This window comes from Eutrigla gurnardus (genome assembly GCF_963514095.1).
Source record: "Eutrigla gurnardus genome assembly, chromosome: 19".
Classification (NCBI taxonomy): domain Eukaryota; kingdom Metazoa; phylum Chordata; class Actinopteri; order Perciformes; family Triglidae; genus Eutrigla; species Eutrigla gurnardus.
In genome coordinates this window covers 4,108,709-4,125,094 of record NC_139930.1, presented here as the reverse complement: position 1 = coordinate 4,125,094, position 16,386 = coordinate 4,108,709, and the positions used below count along the sequence as shown (strand labels likewise).

At 42.2% G+C, this 16,386-nt stretch overlaps 1 protein-coding gene across 4 annotated transcripts; it reads left to right on the top strand.

Moving 5' to 3' along the window:
- The first annotated feature begins 2,197 nt into the window (after nt 1–2,197).
- Nucleotides 2,198–15,783, top strand: cUnh18orf54 (chromosome Un C18orf54 homolog). 4 transcript variants are annotated; one of them, XM_084034786.1, is made up of 16 exons: nt 2,203–2,745; nt 4,207–4,342; nt 4,782–4,935; nt 5,021–5,188; nt 6,325–6,472; nt 6,573–6,642; nt 6,727–6,931; nt 7,904–7,995; nt 8,285–8,393; nt 8,761–8,853; nt 10,056–10,119; nt 10,201–10,258; nt 11,122–11,328; nt 13,691–13,746; nt 14,923–15,158; nt 15,189–15,783. In XM_084034786.1, exons 2-15 carry the CDS (start codon nt 4,208–4,210, stop codon nt 15,113–15,115), a joined length of 1,752 nt encoding a protein of 583 aa, XP_083890912.1. In that variant the 5' UTR covers nt 2,203–2,745; nt 4,207; the 3' UTR covers nt 15,116–15,158; nt 15,189–15,783. The 4 variants fall into 4 exon arrangements, with proteins under 4 accessions (XP_083890913.1, XP_083890912.1, XP_083890910.1 ...); XM_084034787.1 differs by having other exon boundaries at nt 2,198–2,745; nt 6,730–6,931; nt 14,923–15,783; XM_084034784.1 differs by having other exon boundaries at nt 14,923–15,783.
- Nucleotides 15,784–16,386: the final 603 nt, after the last annotated feature.

Below are 16,386 nucleotides of genomic sequence, written 5' to 3'. Positions count from 1 at the left end.
TTTTTATTTATAAAATATAAATAATAATACCGTGCAACAAATATTACTTTTCGGTAACGGTTGCAAATGCCTTTTGTTATCTGGAACTTTTTCTGGTGCCTGGACTTTGAGGCAGAGTGATTGCTCACTGCTTTCCTTCATCTTACACCTCTCTGGTTCAAGCCCCCAGTGACGTCACAGGCTCTGGGCCTGCAGCACCCATGAACACTGGAGGGCGGGAGCTTGGATAGTGGAAGTGCTTATTGTGGCGGATGTTTTGAATGGTTATCTTTTGCTCCCCTGGATTTTTGCTCATTCGTTGATTAATTAAACATTTGTGACTTAGCCGTAGACTATATATCAGAAGTGGATGTAGTCACCTTGATGTCACCCTTTGGGATGCGGACTATGGTTTTTAAGTCGCGAGTTTGGCATTTTAGCCGTCACCATCTTGATTTTTGGCTGTTGCCATGTTTGTTTTTTGCAAACACAAATGTCGCGAGAGGGTGGAGCTTCAGTACAGCCTGAATGAGACATTTTTAGGGGAACAAAATGTTAAAACTGTGAAAGAGTTAAAGATATAAAACAAAAACACCAGACCAGACACTGTGGTAGCAAGCTGTTAATCACAAGGTAGCCGTGCCCTAAATTATCCCCTGTTTTAGGGTCTATTTTTCTCTAAATGAACAATAATTTACTAAATGAACATCATGCTGGATTGAAGAAGACTTCAAACTAGAGATTGAGACCATAAACTCATGTTTACTGAGGTACTAAATCACGTGAGAAGAAGATTAATTTTCTCATAGCCTTCTAAACAATCAGATTTCCTTTTAAAATCAGAGGAGTCGCCCCCTGATGGCCAGCAGAGAGAATGCAAGTTAAAGGCACATCAGATTTGGCTTCACTTTGCAGACTCTGAAATTGCTGCCCGAGATCAAAATATCCATGTGTAGTGACTCCACATAAGTATTTACAAGTACAGCCATAAATCATTAGGATCTCCTTCATGAGCTATTGTTCACCAGAAAAAAAATAGTGAGTCAAAAGGAGAAAGGCTCTCATATTAATCTGGCTCCCAGCACATTCACGTATGCCTGGAAACAAAAAAAAGCTAAGGGGAAAGGTATAGTGAGGACATAAATGAATCAACAGTGTCAACAGTATTAGCAACAAAAAGGCCAACCTTCAATTCCAAAGAACGTAAGGTAAGATTAGAGGAAGTAACGGGAAAGAAGAAGTAACAACAAGCAAATGAGAATTAGACACAGCAGCAACCTTAAAAGTTGACTTCCGATTAAGGAAAACATGGCAGGTAAGAGTTGTAGTGTAGAGGGCAGAAAACGGCTATCAGAGGAATTAGGCAACTTTAGAGACCTCATGGGGACTTTGAAGTATAGGCTTGATTATATTGCAGTAATGCAACATTCATGCCAACTGTCATAAAACCTCAAAAAGAAGATGAACACTGGAAGAAATATTCAGTGTCGCAATGTATCTGACCAGTAGTTTTCACGTGGGTTCTGGGAAATGAACTGAAGCTAAAACATGTGTTCCAGCTGTCCTGTGTTTGCAGAGGAACCCTTTTCTTGTGTAGGCTAAAAGTAGGACATGTTACAATGTAGAAATCCCTGTGAAAAGTTAATGTACCGGTATTCAAAGTTTTACTCAAGTAAATCACAAAGCAGGCTAATATTAGTCGGCAAAGTGGTGCTCATTGTTCATACTGTAACCGAGCGGTTGTAATTGCGCCTATACTGAGATATAATAAAATAAAGAAACGGGAAACTCCATTCACGGAACGGGTCGCACTTTATTTAACTCGCCCTCTTGCCTTGAACAACTCGCCAACATCCCGAACACTCACACTTCCGTTCTGTCCCTTCAAATTAAAAGTACTCGGCCGGAAGTAGGTTACAATACTAAAAATAAGTAAAGTGACCGATACACTATATGCATACATAGTAGGCTACAGGAAAAGGGTGAGTGTATAGTATAGGATGGAGCCTAGTGTGAGTGGTGAGGCAGGCCGATGTCGCCTTAACAAACCCCGGGAGACCTTTTAGTCGGCCAACATTATTATCAGTTAAATTGAATGGCCGTTTGCTGACAGGAGTCTGGTGTGTTATCGCAACGATTTCTCCTCAGGTTTCCTCATCCATGTAGAAAACACACTGACCACGGCGGTGTCCACGTAAATACCTGTAAAAAATATGTAAAGGAGTATATTATATTCGTGATATCTTCTTAGCTCACTTAGACGATACATCTCTCTTAAAACAGGCGAAACTAAAATGTGCATGCTTTTTCGCTCATTTAAAAAGGTAACACAACCGGACCTATAACTTTTCTAATCCGCGAGAATGCATCCTTAAATTCGGCATTAGTCACATACAGCAAATAGGTGAGCAAATACGAGTTCACAGTACTTTCGGTTCCCCCTGGTATACAGCGTTAGCATATACTAGCATACAGCTAGCTCCATTGACTACGGGGCGGTACTGTTAGTTAACAGCCACGGTCGGTTTGGAGAATTTGAAAATCCGTAGCATGTAAGGCTTTGCTATGCTGGTAACTATGGGTTAAGTGCGAATGGTGTTTGTCTCAGCGTCCCTGGCGAAACTCATGTGAACAAAACTGATTCCAGACCAGCAACTGAGCTAGCTTTTCCCGGGAAACTTAACTTTTGTGTTTTGAACATCAGTCCCTGAGCGCAGAGGGCTGGACACCAGACAGACTGAAGAGGAAAGATTTTGGAGCAACCATGTAGGTGTATTATTTTCGTTTTAAACAGATTCGCGAAGTGCTGCTACTTGTGCTTTTAACTTCAGTTGTGAGTTTAACTTTTTGTCGTATACGTTTTGGCAACACGGTTGTGAAAGCTCTCGTTAGCTAGACTGAAATAGCGTTACGTCAAACGCGTATTACTTTCCGAATGTACGTTTGTCTCTTGGTTGTTGTTGTTTAGCTAGCTAACGTAGCTGCCGGGTAGGCTCAAACCAACTTAGCGAATTTACGCCAGACAGTTTTGCTAACATTAAAACAACACGAGCTCGATACTGACGGGCTAAAGTGACCCGACACCGTCTTGTATTTTGGGGGCGGTTGTCAGTTCATGTTAAACTAGCTTAGGTTCAGATGAAAGGGTGTCTGAATTTAAAGCATAAATTCCAAATGGAACGGAAAATGTGCCGGATGCTTGTCACTGGTGGCCGCTTGGCTCACTGAAACCTGTGGCCTGTATTTGGGGTTAGCGACGTAACCTCAACTTTAATCCTCCCCGGCGGGTTTTCAGTCCTACGACGGTGGTTCACTTGTTCCTGGGATATCGCCATGGCAACGTATGCTTCGCACCCACACCTGCTCTGGAGGAAGCTATTATATGTGTGCATATGTTTGTTATTATGAGGCGTGAGCCGGTTTTAGCTCAGATCAACTCGTGTTAAACGAATCAAAGCTCGGCGTGCACAAATCAGAAGATGGTAAAACCATAACATAGACTTAAGTCAGTACAGTTGAACTAGAAATTACAGAAAGGACAGCTGGCTGACTGTGTGAATGTGTAAATTAATAGACCTATAATGTCACTGCCCATCGAGATCACCATACATCTTACTATAATTAGCTACAATAAATGTGTGGATATATGTATTAGGGCATGTGTGACTATTTAAGTTTTATTATTTCTGCCCCTGCTACTTCCCACTGCATTTGTGTATCTTATGTTTTATAAGACTACATCCAAGCACCACAATTATTTGGTAGAATACACAAATGTAAGAATAGTCAGATCTACTCATGCTCTATGGGGCAGGTTTATTATAAGGCTGTTAATTTACACATTCACACAGTCTGTTTTTTTTATTTATTTATTTATTTATAATTTGGCCTTCCTGTATTTGGCAGTTTAAACTCTGTTGCTTTTAGTCTAGATTTTGTGTTTAACTTCTTTGTATTTGACTAATATTGTAGTGAGTAAAGGACCGTTAAGCTTGATTGCAGTTGTTGGAGTTAGTTAAGCCAGAACCTGAAGATACCCTTGCTGTGTTGAACTTACTTCGTGGTACAGGCCTCTGATTTGGAATGCCAGTAGTAGGATCACAAATAAGGATGGCTGTTATCCAAAAGTTGTGACATACATGGATTTGGATTTTAAACATATCGCTTTGAACATCTTACACTCCCCTCCAGCATCACACCATCTTTTTCTTCTGTGGTTTTTGTCAGCATGGAGTCCGGCGGCATGGTCGGTGACTTCCTGTCTCCTGAGTCGACGGTGACCTCTCTGCTGTCGAGCTCCGGTTACCTGAGGAGCAGCCTGCTGGCTCCTGAACACAACACCACCATCAGATACAGAGACAAGGTTTGATCTGCTTGTACCGTTTCTTCTACCGTGTCCGTTTTCTATAACACCAATGAGGCACTGGAGGATATCTGCCTGTCTCTCCCTTTTCTCTATCCTGTAATGATAACTGAACCAGTTTGACAGCCATTCATCCCACCTGACAAACAATGATCCTCATCTTTTACACCAATATTGTATTTAGCTCTTCAGTTCAAATGGCAGATTGTAGATGGAAGTTCTGCACTAGGTTTTGGATCAAGAAAATAAGCATTTTAAAGCTCAAATTAGACTGTTAAACTTTTGGACATTTCTGAATGATTTCACTACTTCACTTTAAATGCCCTCCAGTAATCCTTGTGATGTCAGAAATAAAATTCAAGACGAGATTTGGCTGAAAAGATGTTGAAGCCGATGGGCTTCCTAAAATGAATCACTCATGCGTATTGATTGATTGTAGGACTATGACTCAGCCACGGCAGCGTTGGACGCCTATATCACAGACTTTGAGAGGAGTCATGAAAACAGCGTGTCGACAGGAAGTCTGGTTCTTCCACACAGTCCGCCCTCGACACCGAGCAGACCCAGAGTCAGCACACTCAGAAACAAAGACGGTACGTCACCACATCCGTCAAGTAAACATGTTTGTTTTATGTATCAGTTATCGTCATGGTATTGTCCTCATCTGCTTTGAGATAGTTCTGAGGGAGCGTTTAACCGACAGGGAGCTGGACTTCCTGAATCTCCCCGTCAGCTCTCTCCATCACCGTGGCAACCGCGACAGACTTTCCATGACGACAGACGAGCTGCTCTCCGTCCCATACGACGGCTCAATGCCTGTCACTCACACCTCCGCCTTCATCCAAGGTCTCTAAACGCATCACCCACACACATCTGTTGTCACCCCAGGTCCGTGAAAGCATCACCCCCACACACCTGCTACATCACCCTCATCTAAATGTAGTGTTTCCCTTTTCTTTCATGCCGGTGGTTCCCACTTACGATGGCATATTGGTGTGGTCGGTCAATATACTTTATATTTAGGTTATAAAAATGTTTCGTTCTATATACTAAAGACTTGAAACTAGGGCCGGGACTCGATTAAAAAAAAAATCTAATTAATTAGAGGCTTTGTAATTAATTAATTGAAATTAATCGCATTTTAATCGCATATGTATATTTGACCTGAGAACAGTGAGAAGTAATTTTTTTTCACATGGATTTTTCGTATACCATTGAATAATGACTGAATACAGTCCCCCCCCCCCCCCCCCCCCCCACACACACACACACACACACACACAAATGGACCCCCCCTGCCGAGAGAGAGAGACACACACACAGACAGAGAGAGTGTGTATGGTAGTAGACAGTAGTAGTGTAGATATACAGTTGAAATACACATATTTGTTTATCTACTCTTCACATTTATTAAATGTATTTTCTCTTCCTGTTTCCCAGTGCGAGTTTAGATACACAAATATCGCATTTGTCAATCACAGTATTTTATTTTGAAAATTGACCGGAATGTCTCGTGTTTCTTTGTGTGATTTCCTGCCAGAATTGACACGATCGCTCGCGGCATGTGCAAAAAAAATAGAGCAGACGCCGAAACGATCGCATGACTGCACCGCGCCTATTCGCCTAATCGGTCCGCCTGAAACTCATCCAGTGAGAAACGTTCCGGGTGCAAAAATAAGTGCGATTAAAATGCGTAAATTTTTTTTACGCGTTAATCTTTGTATAATTAATTAATCTTAATTAACGCGTTAAAGTCCCGGCCCTACTTGAAACAAAACACACGGAGAGGGTGACTTCATCAGCTTAGTTAATTTATTCCATAAAAATGCTCCCGCAAATGATTGGTGATTTCAAAATGAATATTTGGTTGGGATGCACCGACACCACTTAATTTCGGACCAAGCAGTTTTGCAGTTTTTTCAGTCTGCGTTTTTCAGTCTGCGTGTCGCAGGTCTTCTGACTTGTTTCGTCTGCTGATCCAGGTCTCCTCTCCCAGTCTGGAACCTCACAGCCCCGTTCCTCCTCCTCCAGACCAGCACACAGAACCTGGGACGGACTCAGGAACAGCATCGGTGTCCCCCAACTGAACCATCAGCACCTTCATTCAACCAGGATGTCCAGGAGCTCCAGGTTCATGCTGCTGCCACTTATCTGTCCCTTTTTCTGAAAGATCTGGCTTCTGCCTTGTAGAAGGTCTACATCACTCTTGACCTTTCATTACTTTCTGCAGGTGCAGAGAAAGACCAGGGGCCGCCATGTTGAATCCACATCTTGACATATCCTCAGTCAGCTGCTCCAGGGTGACTATCATTTTCATTTGTGTTTCGGATCTGGATTTGAGTAGGACTGAAGTGAACCTCTTTGTTCCCTCTTCCTGTCTCCAGCAGTCTGCACACAGAGCAGCGGGGCGGGAGTGGGCAGAGCCGTCCTCGTCCCTCCACCTCCCTCGCTGGTTCACCAGTCACAAGAATGACATGGACTGTTCTGGACTCACCAGCGTGCCGGATGTGAAGTACCCAGCCTGGATCCAACGCTGTGATCTAAGCGAGCCGCCGCCACCCTCGGAGTCAGAGCCCTGGGATGACCACGGTACAACACCCCCTCACTGCACCAACACCGCCGGGCTCCACGGCTCAGTCACCTCCATAACACATGCTGCATGTCACCACAGCATCACTGCTTTAGCTGTTTGGCAAAAAGTAGAAATATGAGGCAACGGGAGCTCCAAAAGGTCAACGGCACAGACGGTTACAGAATGAAGTCACTGATGGATGACACTCAAGTTAAATGAAGCTTTTTAATTCGCAGTTTTAGCTGAATGAATCAGAGTTTTTAGTTTCACTGTGCAAAAGCCTTTGAACACATTTAGACCATCATGAAACACTAAAAGTATTTAAATTCAGAATAATTCATTAACAGCATACAAAGTAGAGGACTAGATCCCATCTTCAGTTTTTTAAAACCCCAAAGTTGTAAGAACCGTATGAATAGTGTTCATCTGCTCTAAGCTGTCCTTGTTTGCTAAAGTACTTATACCAACATTACAAGGGATGGGATGATGTAGGATTTTATCATGGGTCATGAATAAAAAACAGCTGATCTCTCCTGTACAATCAAATATTTATTTTTAAGGAAGATGTTTCCTTAAAGCTGTGCCCAGCAGATCAGAACTAAAAAAAAACCTAACAACAATTCTATCTATAGTATATTACTAAGTTTCTCCCAATGTTTCAAACCCAAGTAAACGATTTCTTTTTGCATGAAAACTCATCTCATGATTACTAAGATAATGATTTGTTAATTCAGAAAATCAGGGCATATTTTTCTCAAGTGAAATCATCTTTCTTCCTTAGAATTGTGAGTCGTTAATCCGTAAGTTATCAACGTAAACTGCATATGTGGAACTAAGGCGAGGCAAACCATCCATAACATTTATAATAACATCATTATTTATCATCATCATGAAAAACACAATGATATCACCATGGAAACAATGATACATAGTCTGATGGAGAATATTTTGGCCTGAAACAATCGTGCTTTTTGGTGTCGCTCTTCCAGGTGTTCTCCCACCTGCAGCTCCCAGAGGCGGAGCTCCGTCCTGGGTCGCAGAGCTGGAGGACGAGGAGGATCCCGACCAGGCGCCTGCACCGGTGAGACCACACACAGTCATGTTGTCTGATCAACTCTGTCTGACCTGGAAAGGGATAGCAGAACGGGCCTAAGTCTAACTTATTATTTTGTGTGTGTGTGTGTGTGTGTGTGTGTGTGTGTGTGTGTGTGTGTGTGTGTGTGTGTGTGTGTGTGTGTGTGTGTGTGTGTGTGTGTGTGTGTGTGTGTGTGTGTGTGTGTGTGTGTGTGTGTGTGTGTGTGTGTGTGTGTGTGTGTGTGTGTGTGTGTGTGTGTGTGTGTGTGTGTGTGTGTGTGTGTGTGTGTGTTCAGGTTGACAGCCAGCAGACTCTCAGAGATCTGAGGCTTCAGTTTGCTGAACAGATTTCTCTCTTGGCTGCAGAGAGAAACAGCTCTGACGTCATGGAAACTCTGTTCCGAGGTAAAAAGACAAATGGTTAAATGATGTAACATTTCATTGAGTGTCCGTCATTACAGGCCAGTGCTACTTAAACTCTTTTTCAATAATGTGACACCTTTTTTAAATGTTTTTTTCAGCCAAGTATCCCCAAGGGGTTTGATAAAACGTTATCTGCAGCAGTTTACAATTTATGATTGCATTGAAAATAGAAATATAAAATATTTATTGAACATGCATTTACATTTTTAATCAAACTCATAATTATTTTAGGAGTTATGCATAATAGTACTATAGTAGTACTCCTACATGTACTAGTACCCCTTTTTTGAGAAACAGAGTTAAAGACCAATGATGATGTTTCTGCTGTTTGTGTTCTTCCTCCTGTCAGACAACACGGTTGAGTCTCTGATCCAGAAGGCAGATCGGGTATTGAACCGTCTATGTCAGAGTTCTGGAGAAGCAGACGGTCCCGCAGATCCAGGTGAGACCAGGATTTAGCCCCAGACACCTCCTCCTCCTGCTGGAAGCAGCAAGCTAATGTCAATGAGTTCAGTTCAACAGTGTGAAGGTTGAAGTTTGTTCTCTACACATTTGAATCTGCTGACAAAGAAGAGTGTCAGATTTAGAAGTGACGTAATTATTATGATAATAACAGTGTTGCCATGGGAGACAACTTGCCATTTCTCTTGTTGCTTTAAGTTGACCGGTTCCCTCAAAGTAAATTGACAATGCAATAAAGTTCAAGTACTGTTCAACAAGTTAATGCTGCTGCTTCACAGTAATAATCTTCTAGCTGCAGGTAATGTGAGGAAGGGAAGGGACGTCATTGTGTTGCTTTCACTGTGGAGCAACTTGATTTGCCCTTAGATGGTAAACATTATATTATATAAAGGGAGAACATAAGAAGAGAGAGTCCTCATCCAGAGTGAAAATGTGGGTGTTGCTTTTGTACTGATTAGAACAGCCGGTAGGCTTGATTCACAGCTCTGCATTAGGGGAATACTTCGCCCCCAAAAATGACTATTTGTTTATCAATTTCTCAACCGGTGTTGCTTTGAATTTGTAAAGCAAATGTTGTTTTTCTGTCATGCCTCAAGAAAGAATCAAGAATGGAGAAAAGTCTTGATGAATTTAATTAAATGGCATGTTAATGGCAAAACTAAAAAACAACATTTACTTCAATTCATCCAGACTTTTCTCTTCTTTTGAATTCTTCTTCACTGTGGAGGCTTGGGAGAAGTTGAACAGGGCTCAGTGATTTGATACAGAAATAGTCATTTTGGGGGTGAAGTATTAGCTACAGATCCTCTGCACGTAGTTTCTTGGCCCACTTCCTTCTCAAACACTGGGGCTCCGCCCACGGAGACACCACATGGGGATGTTGGTGGTAGAAGTTGTTGTCAGCAGGTTGAAGAGAGGATCAGTAACTTAACACTCAATATCAACAGCAAATTAAAGAGTGTAAATATTGCAGGTTGACTGTGGAGAGCCTCAGGGCTTTCACTGGGAAGCAGCTGAGGGCAGGATACACACACAGTGTGTCTCGTTGTCGTTGCTGGATCCAGGACCGTTTGTCTCTAGTCTAAATGTGACGATTATTGCACTCTTCGTCACAGAGGTTCATATTTTGTCCATGTTTTCTGCCTTATTGAGTTACTGTTGTTGTTGTTGTTGTTGTTGTAGTCAGTCCGGTGAACACTGAGGAGCTGCTGCATTGTTCTTCCTCACACTGTCGCCCATTCACTTGGTAAGTTTTATTTAAACTGCCTTTAATAGTTCTGATGCTGCATGATGAAACGCACTGAGTGATTGTATGTCGTCCCTGCAGGGACTCAGCAGCAGCAGCAGGGGGCACCATAGAGGCTCTGCTTGGCCGAGGAGCTCAGGTAGGTGTCAGTCCTTCCCTTTCTAAAGGCGGGTCCACACTGGCGTCTTTGAGAGAGTCGGCGTCCGTGACATGAGTCTCCTTGGTGTGGTCGCTCGAATCGGCCCACGTCGGCGTTCATTTCAGCCGATTCAAATGTGTAATCCGCCATTCGAGTCGGCCATATTAAGTAGCCCGACTTAATTTACCGACGCGAGTCGGGCAGTCGGTGCGGTGTGGACCCGCCTTAAGGCTAAGGCCCGCCTCTTTCAGTTGATCAAAGTGTGTCAATGGTGAGAGACAAATAATTATATTATTGATGATGTCATCACCATGCTGGATAAGTAGCACAGCCTGTGAAGTCGCACAATTGAAGTTTGGTGCGCAATTTGGTGTTCAGATACAGTGTTGGGAAAGTTACTCACAAAGTGTAATACATTTGTTTTTCATTATCTTCTTACTTCTTAAAAGGTAATATTTCTTAACGTATTACTTGGTATCAAAAGTAATTAGTTACGTTACCTGTTATATTACTTTTGCACCCCATTCCCTCCTCCTCCAACCAAAACCAGCACAGCGATGCGACGGTGCTTTAACATCATCGTAACATACTAAGCTTACCTGGCACTAAAACCAATCATGTTCTGGTAATACAGTAAGGCGTCGCTACTTAGTTTAATACCTGTAATATATTTACTCTTACACTATTTGTTACTGGGGAAAGTTCCAGTATTACAGCTCAACACTGTTCAGATATACGATATACATTCTGTGAACTGAGACCTCAGCTGGGTTTCTCATGTGTTTCCTGTGGCACAGAAGTCTAAATAATCCTCCGACATTTCCAGGATTACAGTGCCCCCTTCTGTCTGCCCTCCCACCCAGGCTCCGAGCTCCAGTCTCCGTGGAAACGGCATCTTTGAGCACCCTGGTCCAGTGGAGGCTCTGAAACAGATGCTGTTCAGACTGCAGGCAGTGGAGGCACAGCTTCAGCATCAACAAGCACCAGCAGCTCCAACGCTCCCTGAGAGGCTGCAGACAGACAGGCTGCAGACAGACAGGCTGCAGACAGACAGGGCTCAAGTGAAGCAGGTAAGAACAATCACTCTGCACCTGTCACCAGCCTGGACAAAAGGACTACATAGAGGACTACGTAAAAGACTATATAGTGGACTATGTAGAGAACTACATAGTGCACTATAAACAGGACTATATAGTGGACTACATACTGTACTACATAAATGACAATGTAGAGGACAACATAGTGGACTAGATAGAGGACTGTGTAGAAGACTATATGGAGGACTATATAGAGGATATATTTGTGTTTTGTTATAGCAATTGGTTTAAGCAGTATTATAGGTCCATTTGACTGCTTTGTAGCATATTGAGATCTCCACCAGGAGGCAGCGTAACCCAGGCTAAAAATGTTGTGACATAGTATGAAGAACCAAAAGGTATTTCTTGTTGATTTCTTATTCTGATAGCAACAGGATGTTACTTAGTCTGAAGAAGTACAAAGAACAAGTAACTAAGATACTACATACAGAGCCAACAGATGGTCAGAAGATGCCAGCTTCACTGCCCTCCATTCAGCTCACACATCATGGAAATAACAACACCGACTGATTTTTAGACTTCTTCACAACAGACTCCACACAGTATGGACTGGTGGTAACACCTCCTCCTCTCTAGTGTTGAATCCCGGAGAGCCCCAGGGTTGTGTGCTCGGCCCCCTCCTTTTCACGCCGTACATGAAGAGAACGCTGCTGTGAAGTTTCCGTGACAGTGTTGCAGAGTCCATAAAGAACAACTCAGTACTCAATGTCTGTAAAAACCAAAGAGCAGATAGGTGAAGACACACACCCAGGGCTGTAAACTAACTTTTTGGCAACCTGCCAAGGGGACCGGTAGATGAAAGAATCTACCGGCCAAGTACATTTTTTACCGGCCAAATAATAAATTGCCTCTTTTTGTTGCATATACATCTGTCTCAGTACTTTTCATTGAGATAACAGTATTATAGAGCAGTACATGCTTAGAAAAGAGGCCAAAGTATTATTTAGAAATACATTTTAATATTATTAATTGAATTTCATTCATTTCATCTCAAACATTGCAAATTGAAAACTTTAACAGTGCAAAACTGTGACAAAGGAAACACTCATTAATTACTCATCAGAACTACAGATGGGACCAATCCCATCCAGTATGCATCTCTAATCAGAGATCAGAGCCATTCCCTGTCAGTCTTCCACTTCTCACTGAACTTTCTCACTTTTGCTTTTTTCGTCGATGTTTCGCCTTCTTTGTCACCTTCCTTTCCACCTATCTCCTCTGTATTTTTCCTCTTTGGTTCGGTCACACCGGGAATATGCCGCCACATTGCTGCGCTCGAGTCTCACTCACTGCGCCAAACTTTTAAAGAGTGTGACGCGCACGCTACGTTGCTTCAGGGGAACTATTTTCTACAGCGGTGACGTCGGGCGAGCTACTTCAGTGTGACACACAACAAATCACCGGTTTAGCTTGACGTTTGCTACCGTCATAATTTATCAGTTTACAGCTACTACAATGTTTTGTTATATCATGCATAATTTATTGCAAGAGCACGAGCATCGGGACAAACATTTACCCGCCCCAGTGGCATGTATCCCTCCAAAATTAAGTCGCCAGGGGAATATTTTAGTCACATTTGGCGAGTGGCGACCGCTAGTTTACAGCCCTGCACACACCCCAACATCTATGGAGCTGAGGTGGAGTAAGTGAACAGTTTCTGGGAATCCCCATCACAAACAACCTGACATGTTCATCACACATCTCCATCCGGGTTTAAGAAAGCTCAGAAACAGCTGTAGTTCTTAAGGAAGCTTAAGAAGACAGCATGTCCCTGCAGAGTTCTTGTTAACTTTTACAGCGGAGCAATAGAAAGCATGGGAGTAAAACGGTTCATGTATTTGTACCCAAAAGTTCCGGTACAGGACGTTCGGTTAGGTATGTGACATCCTTTCAGTACGCCCTGTGACCCAAATGGCAGTTTCGTTGTATAACCTGGAATGACAATAAAGATCTATCTATCTTATTTGTTTGTTAGATTTATGTTCCGTGTGTGTGATTAGTAGACACAGTTTTCTGTTGTTGAATTGCATTAACAATACAGACATTTCAGTGATTTATTTATGTTATTTATTTATCATTTTATTGACAATACGCAAGTATTTGAGTATCTTAGCTGCTAAAGTATTAATTATGGCCAATGAGCAACTTGAGGTACGTAGACCCCTGATAGAAAGCATTCTGATTGGAAACATTACCAACTGGCTGGGATGTGCACAGCCAGCTGGTAATCATCAGAACTTCATCTGTACCCATCTACAGAACATCAGTGATATTGGTGACAAGAGGTGCCTGCGGAGAGCCCAAAGATATGAAACATATTGTGTTTGTGTTGCAGAGGCCTGAAGGTGAAGTGGAGCTGGAGAGTTTTCCCGGTGGACCATCACTACAGAGGTAACTGACACTGAACACAACATTAACATTAGAGTTACATAATGAACCTCACAGTTCAACTGAGGAGCTCATTTTCGCCTCCATGTAGACGCCAAAGAGGTTTCATCCGTCATGACTGAAATCACCACTATTGCTGCTTTGTATATGTTGCAGATATGCCGGGAAACCTTGTTTGAGTTCATGTCATCATCATTATCAGTGAATTTCACCAAGCTAAATTCACTGAATCTAGCAAGACACGTCTGCTGGTTTATCACAGCTGGAGGAACCTAGAATCAACTATTTAGCTGTGATTTAATTGCAATAAACAGATAAAAAGGATGCTGAAATAACTCCATAATGATGGTGATTAGTAATAAATCTGATGTCAGGCTTTGTTAGTTCTGTCTGCAAGAAGACAAGCTAACAACTTTTAAAATGCTTGTTTTCTGAATGGAGTCTGGTTGATGGGTGCTAGGCTATGCTATCATTGTAGCTGCTCCCTCAACACTCCGAATAAGGTCATCTAGACATAAATACAGCAGAGACCTTGTTGTTTGGACCACAGACAGTCTTTCTCCACATAGTCTGGTCTGGTCTCTACACTAATGTGAGCTACTATCTAGACCTCTGGGGAACACAGAAATAGGAAGGAAACAGCATTAGTTTCCTCACCTTTGTTTGAGCAACATCAGGGTGACAGGAGGAGAATCTCACAACAACACAGCATCACACAGTTTGTTCGGCCCGTTCCCGTCAGCCATTCACACCGCCCGACGTGAAGTTGTGTCTATTTGCGTCTTTGCATTGACATTTGATGCAATCATGCGAAGCCAAGAATTCACTCTGGGTTGTGAAAACAGCATGATACTAAACAACAGCCTTCTAGGATTGTTGTGAGCATGTTAGCATGCTGATTTAGCATTGAGCTCAATGCACTGCTCTAAGTACAACCTGGCAGAGCGAGCTGGCTTGACTGTCGCAGCTCTACGCTCGACTTCACTAATGTTGGTCTGCGGGTCACCATGCGTTACCTCAGTTGTCAGAGCTCATTATTACAGTATTAACTGAAGAAATGATAACTGATCCAGATGCTGCACTGTGTCCTTGTGATGCCCTGACATGTAAATGTAGTTTGGAAGTGTTTGCATTAACTCACAGTTTAAGAACATTTCTCCTGAATATTTGCGCCCTCAGAGCGATGCATCACCTGAGCCGCCTGAAGGTGTTGGTGGAAGAACCCCGAGAGAAACGCACAGAGGAGGAAGACAAGGAGAAGGACGAAGATGAAGGACGCTACTCCTCTTCATCTGCTGACGGGTTTACAGTATTAACACTCAGCAGAACGCCTCCTGAAGCGACTCCATTGATAACAGGAAACAGCGGATGATTCCGGATGAAGTTGGCTCTGGATTTGTATTTTCAGTAAAAAGGTGTTTCATGTGGACACTAAGGGAACAGAGACCAAACCAGCCTCATTCAGAAATGGGTGTTGAAGTTGAGAGAAGTGCTACAGTGAAATAACGTTTTTAAGTATTAAGCCATTTACATTAAAGAAAGAGACTATGGGGGAAATCCTCTCATTTAACATTTTACCAGATTCAGATGAAGGGATGGTTCCATTAGCTGCGTCACTAAAGTCCTCTTTAATACTCTTTCTGTACTGGACCCGGAGGTGAAACTGTTCTCCATCATCTCTTCTAACATTAGTATTTGTCTTATTGTCACAATGAAGCTCTGCAGCATTGTTAGCATGATAGCATGATGTCAATGTGGTAGCGTGTTAACCTGCATCATTATTTTAGCATAGTTAGCATGTAACATGCTATTCGACAGCATGTTGGCATACTAACTAAAATGCCAATTGTTATGTGTCATTTGTAACTGTGCCATATTAAGATCCTAACGTTAGCATTTTGTAAAATATTTTATTATAAGGCTGAATGTTCGACGTTCATGTTGCTATGCTAAATGGTAAATGCTAAACGTCAGCATTTATAAGCTAAACATATTCGAATAACTCTTATTAAAAAGAAAAATGTTACATAAAGTCAACAATGACGATGTTGTTGATCTAAATGAAGACGTTTGTAGCTACACTATTATTATTTTTATATTTATTTGGGCAAGGTTCTTTATTTAAAACTGATGTATTGAACAGATCGTTAAATGAAAATGCGTTGAAACATTTTATTCTTATTCCTCAAACTAAAAAGGTGTAGTTTTTGTATTTGTAGAGAGATGTGGTTATTATTCTGGTGCCAATATCCAGCGTTACAATACCCAGCTGTACTAACTGTGTTAGCATTAGCATGTTAGCATTCAGCTCAAAGCAGAGCTGGAATGTCCTGAATGGCCTCTGGAATGATAATGCTGCATTCACATTGTTTGCCAATAACCACTTTCTAATTCATGTCTTGTCATTTGGAGCTCAATAATATAGATATGAAGAATGGAATGCTCTATTAAATGTGACAGTATTTTGAAAGTCTATCACCTGAACACGGGAATGATCTCTGTCCTTCCCATGGTGTGAACGCAACATGAAAACGTGGCCTCAGGAAGAAACCTCAGCAAGTGTACTGCTTTATTTACCGTTGTGCTCAGACCGTCTGGCCTCACTCAGCTTTATCAACTCACTCACTAGGATTCAGGGAATCT

Excerpts from the sequence above, each read along its gene's own strand:
- cUnh18orf54 (XM_084034786.1), top strand. The coding sequence starts at position 4,208 with ATGGAGTCCGGCGGCATGGTCGGTGACTTCCTGTCTCCTGAGTCGACG. Across the intron at positions 6,643-6,726 it reads CCTCAGTCAGCTGCTCCAGG|CAGTCTGCACACAGAGCAGC; the intron begins GTGACTATCATT and ends TCCTGTCTCCAG. Across the intron at positions 10,259-11,121 it reads TGCTTGGCCGAGGAGCTCAG|GCTCCGAGCTCCAGTCTCCG; the intron begins GTAGGTGTCAGT and ends CCTCCCACCCAG.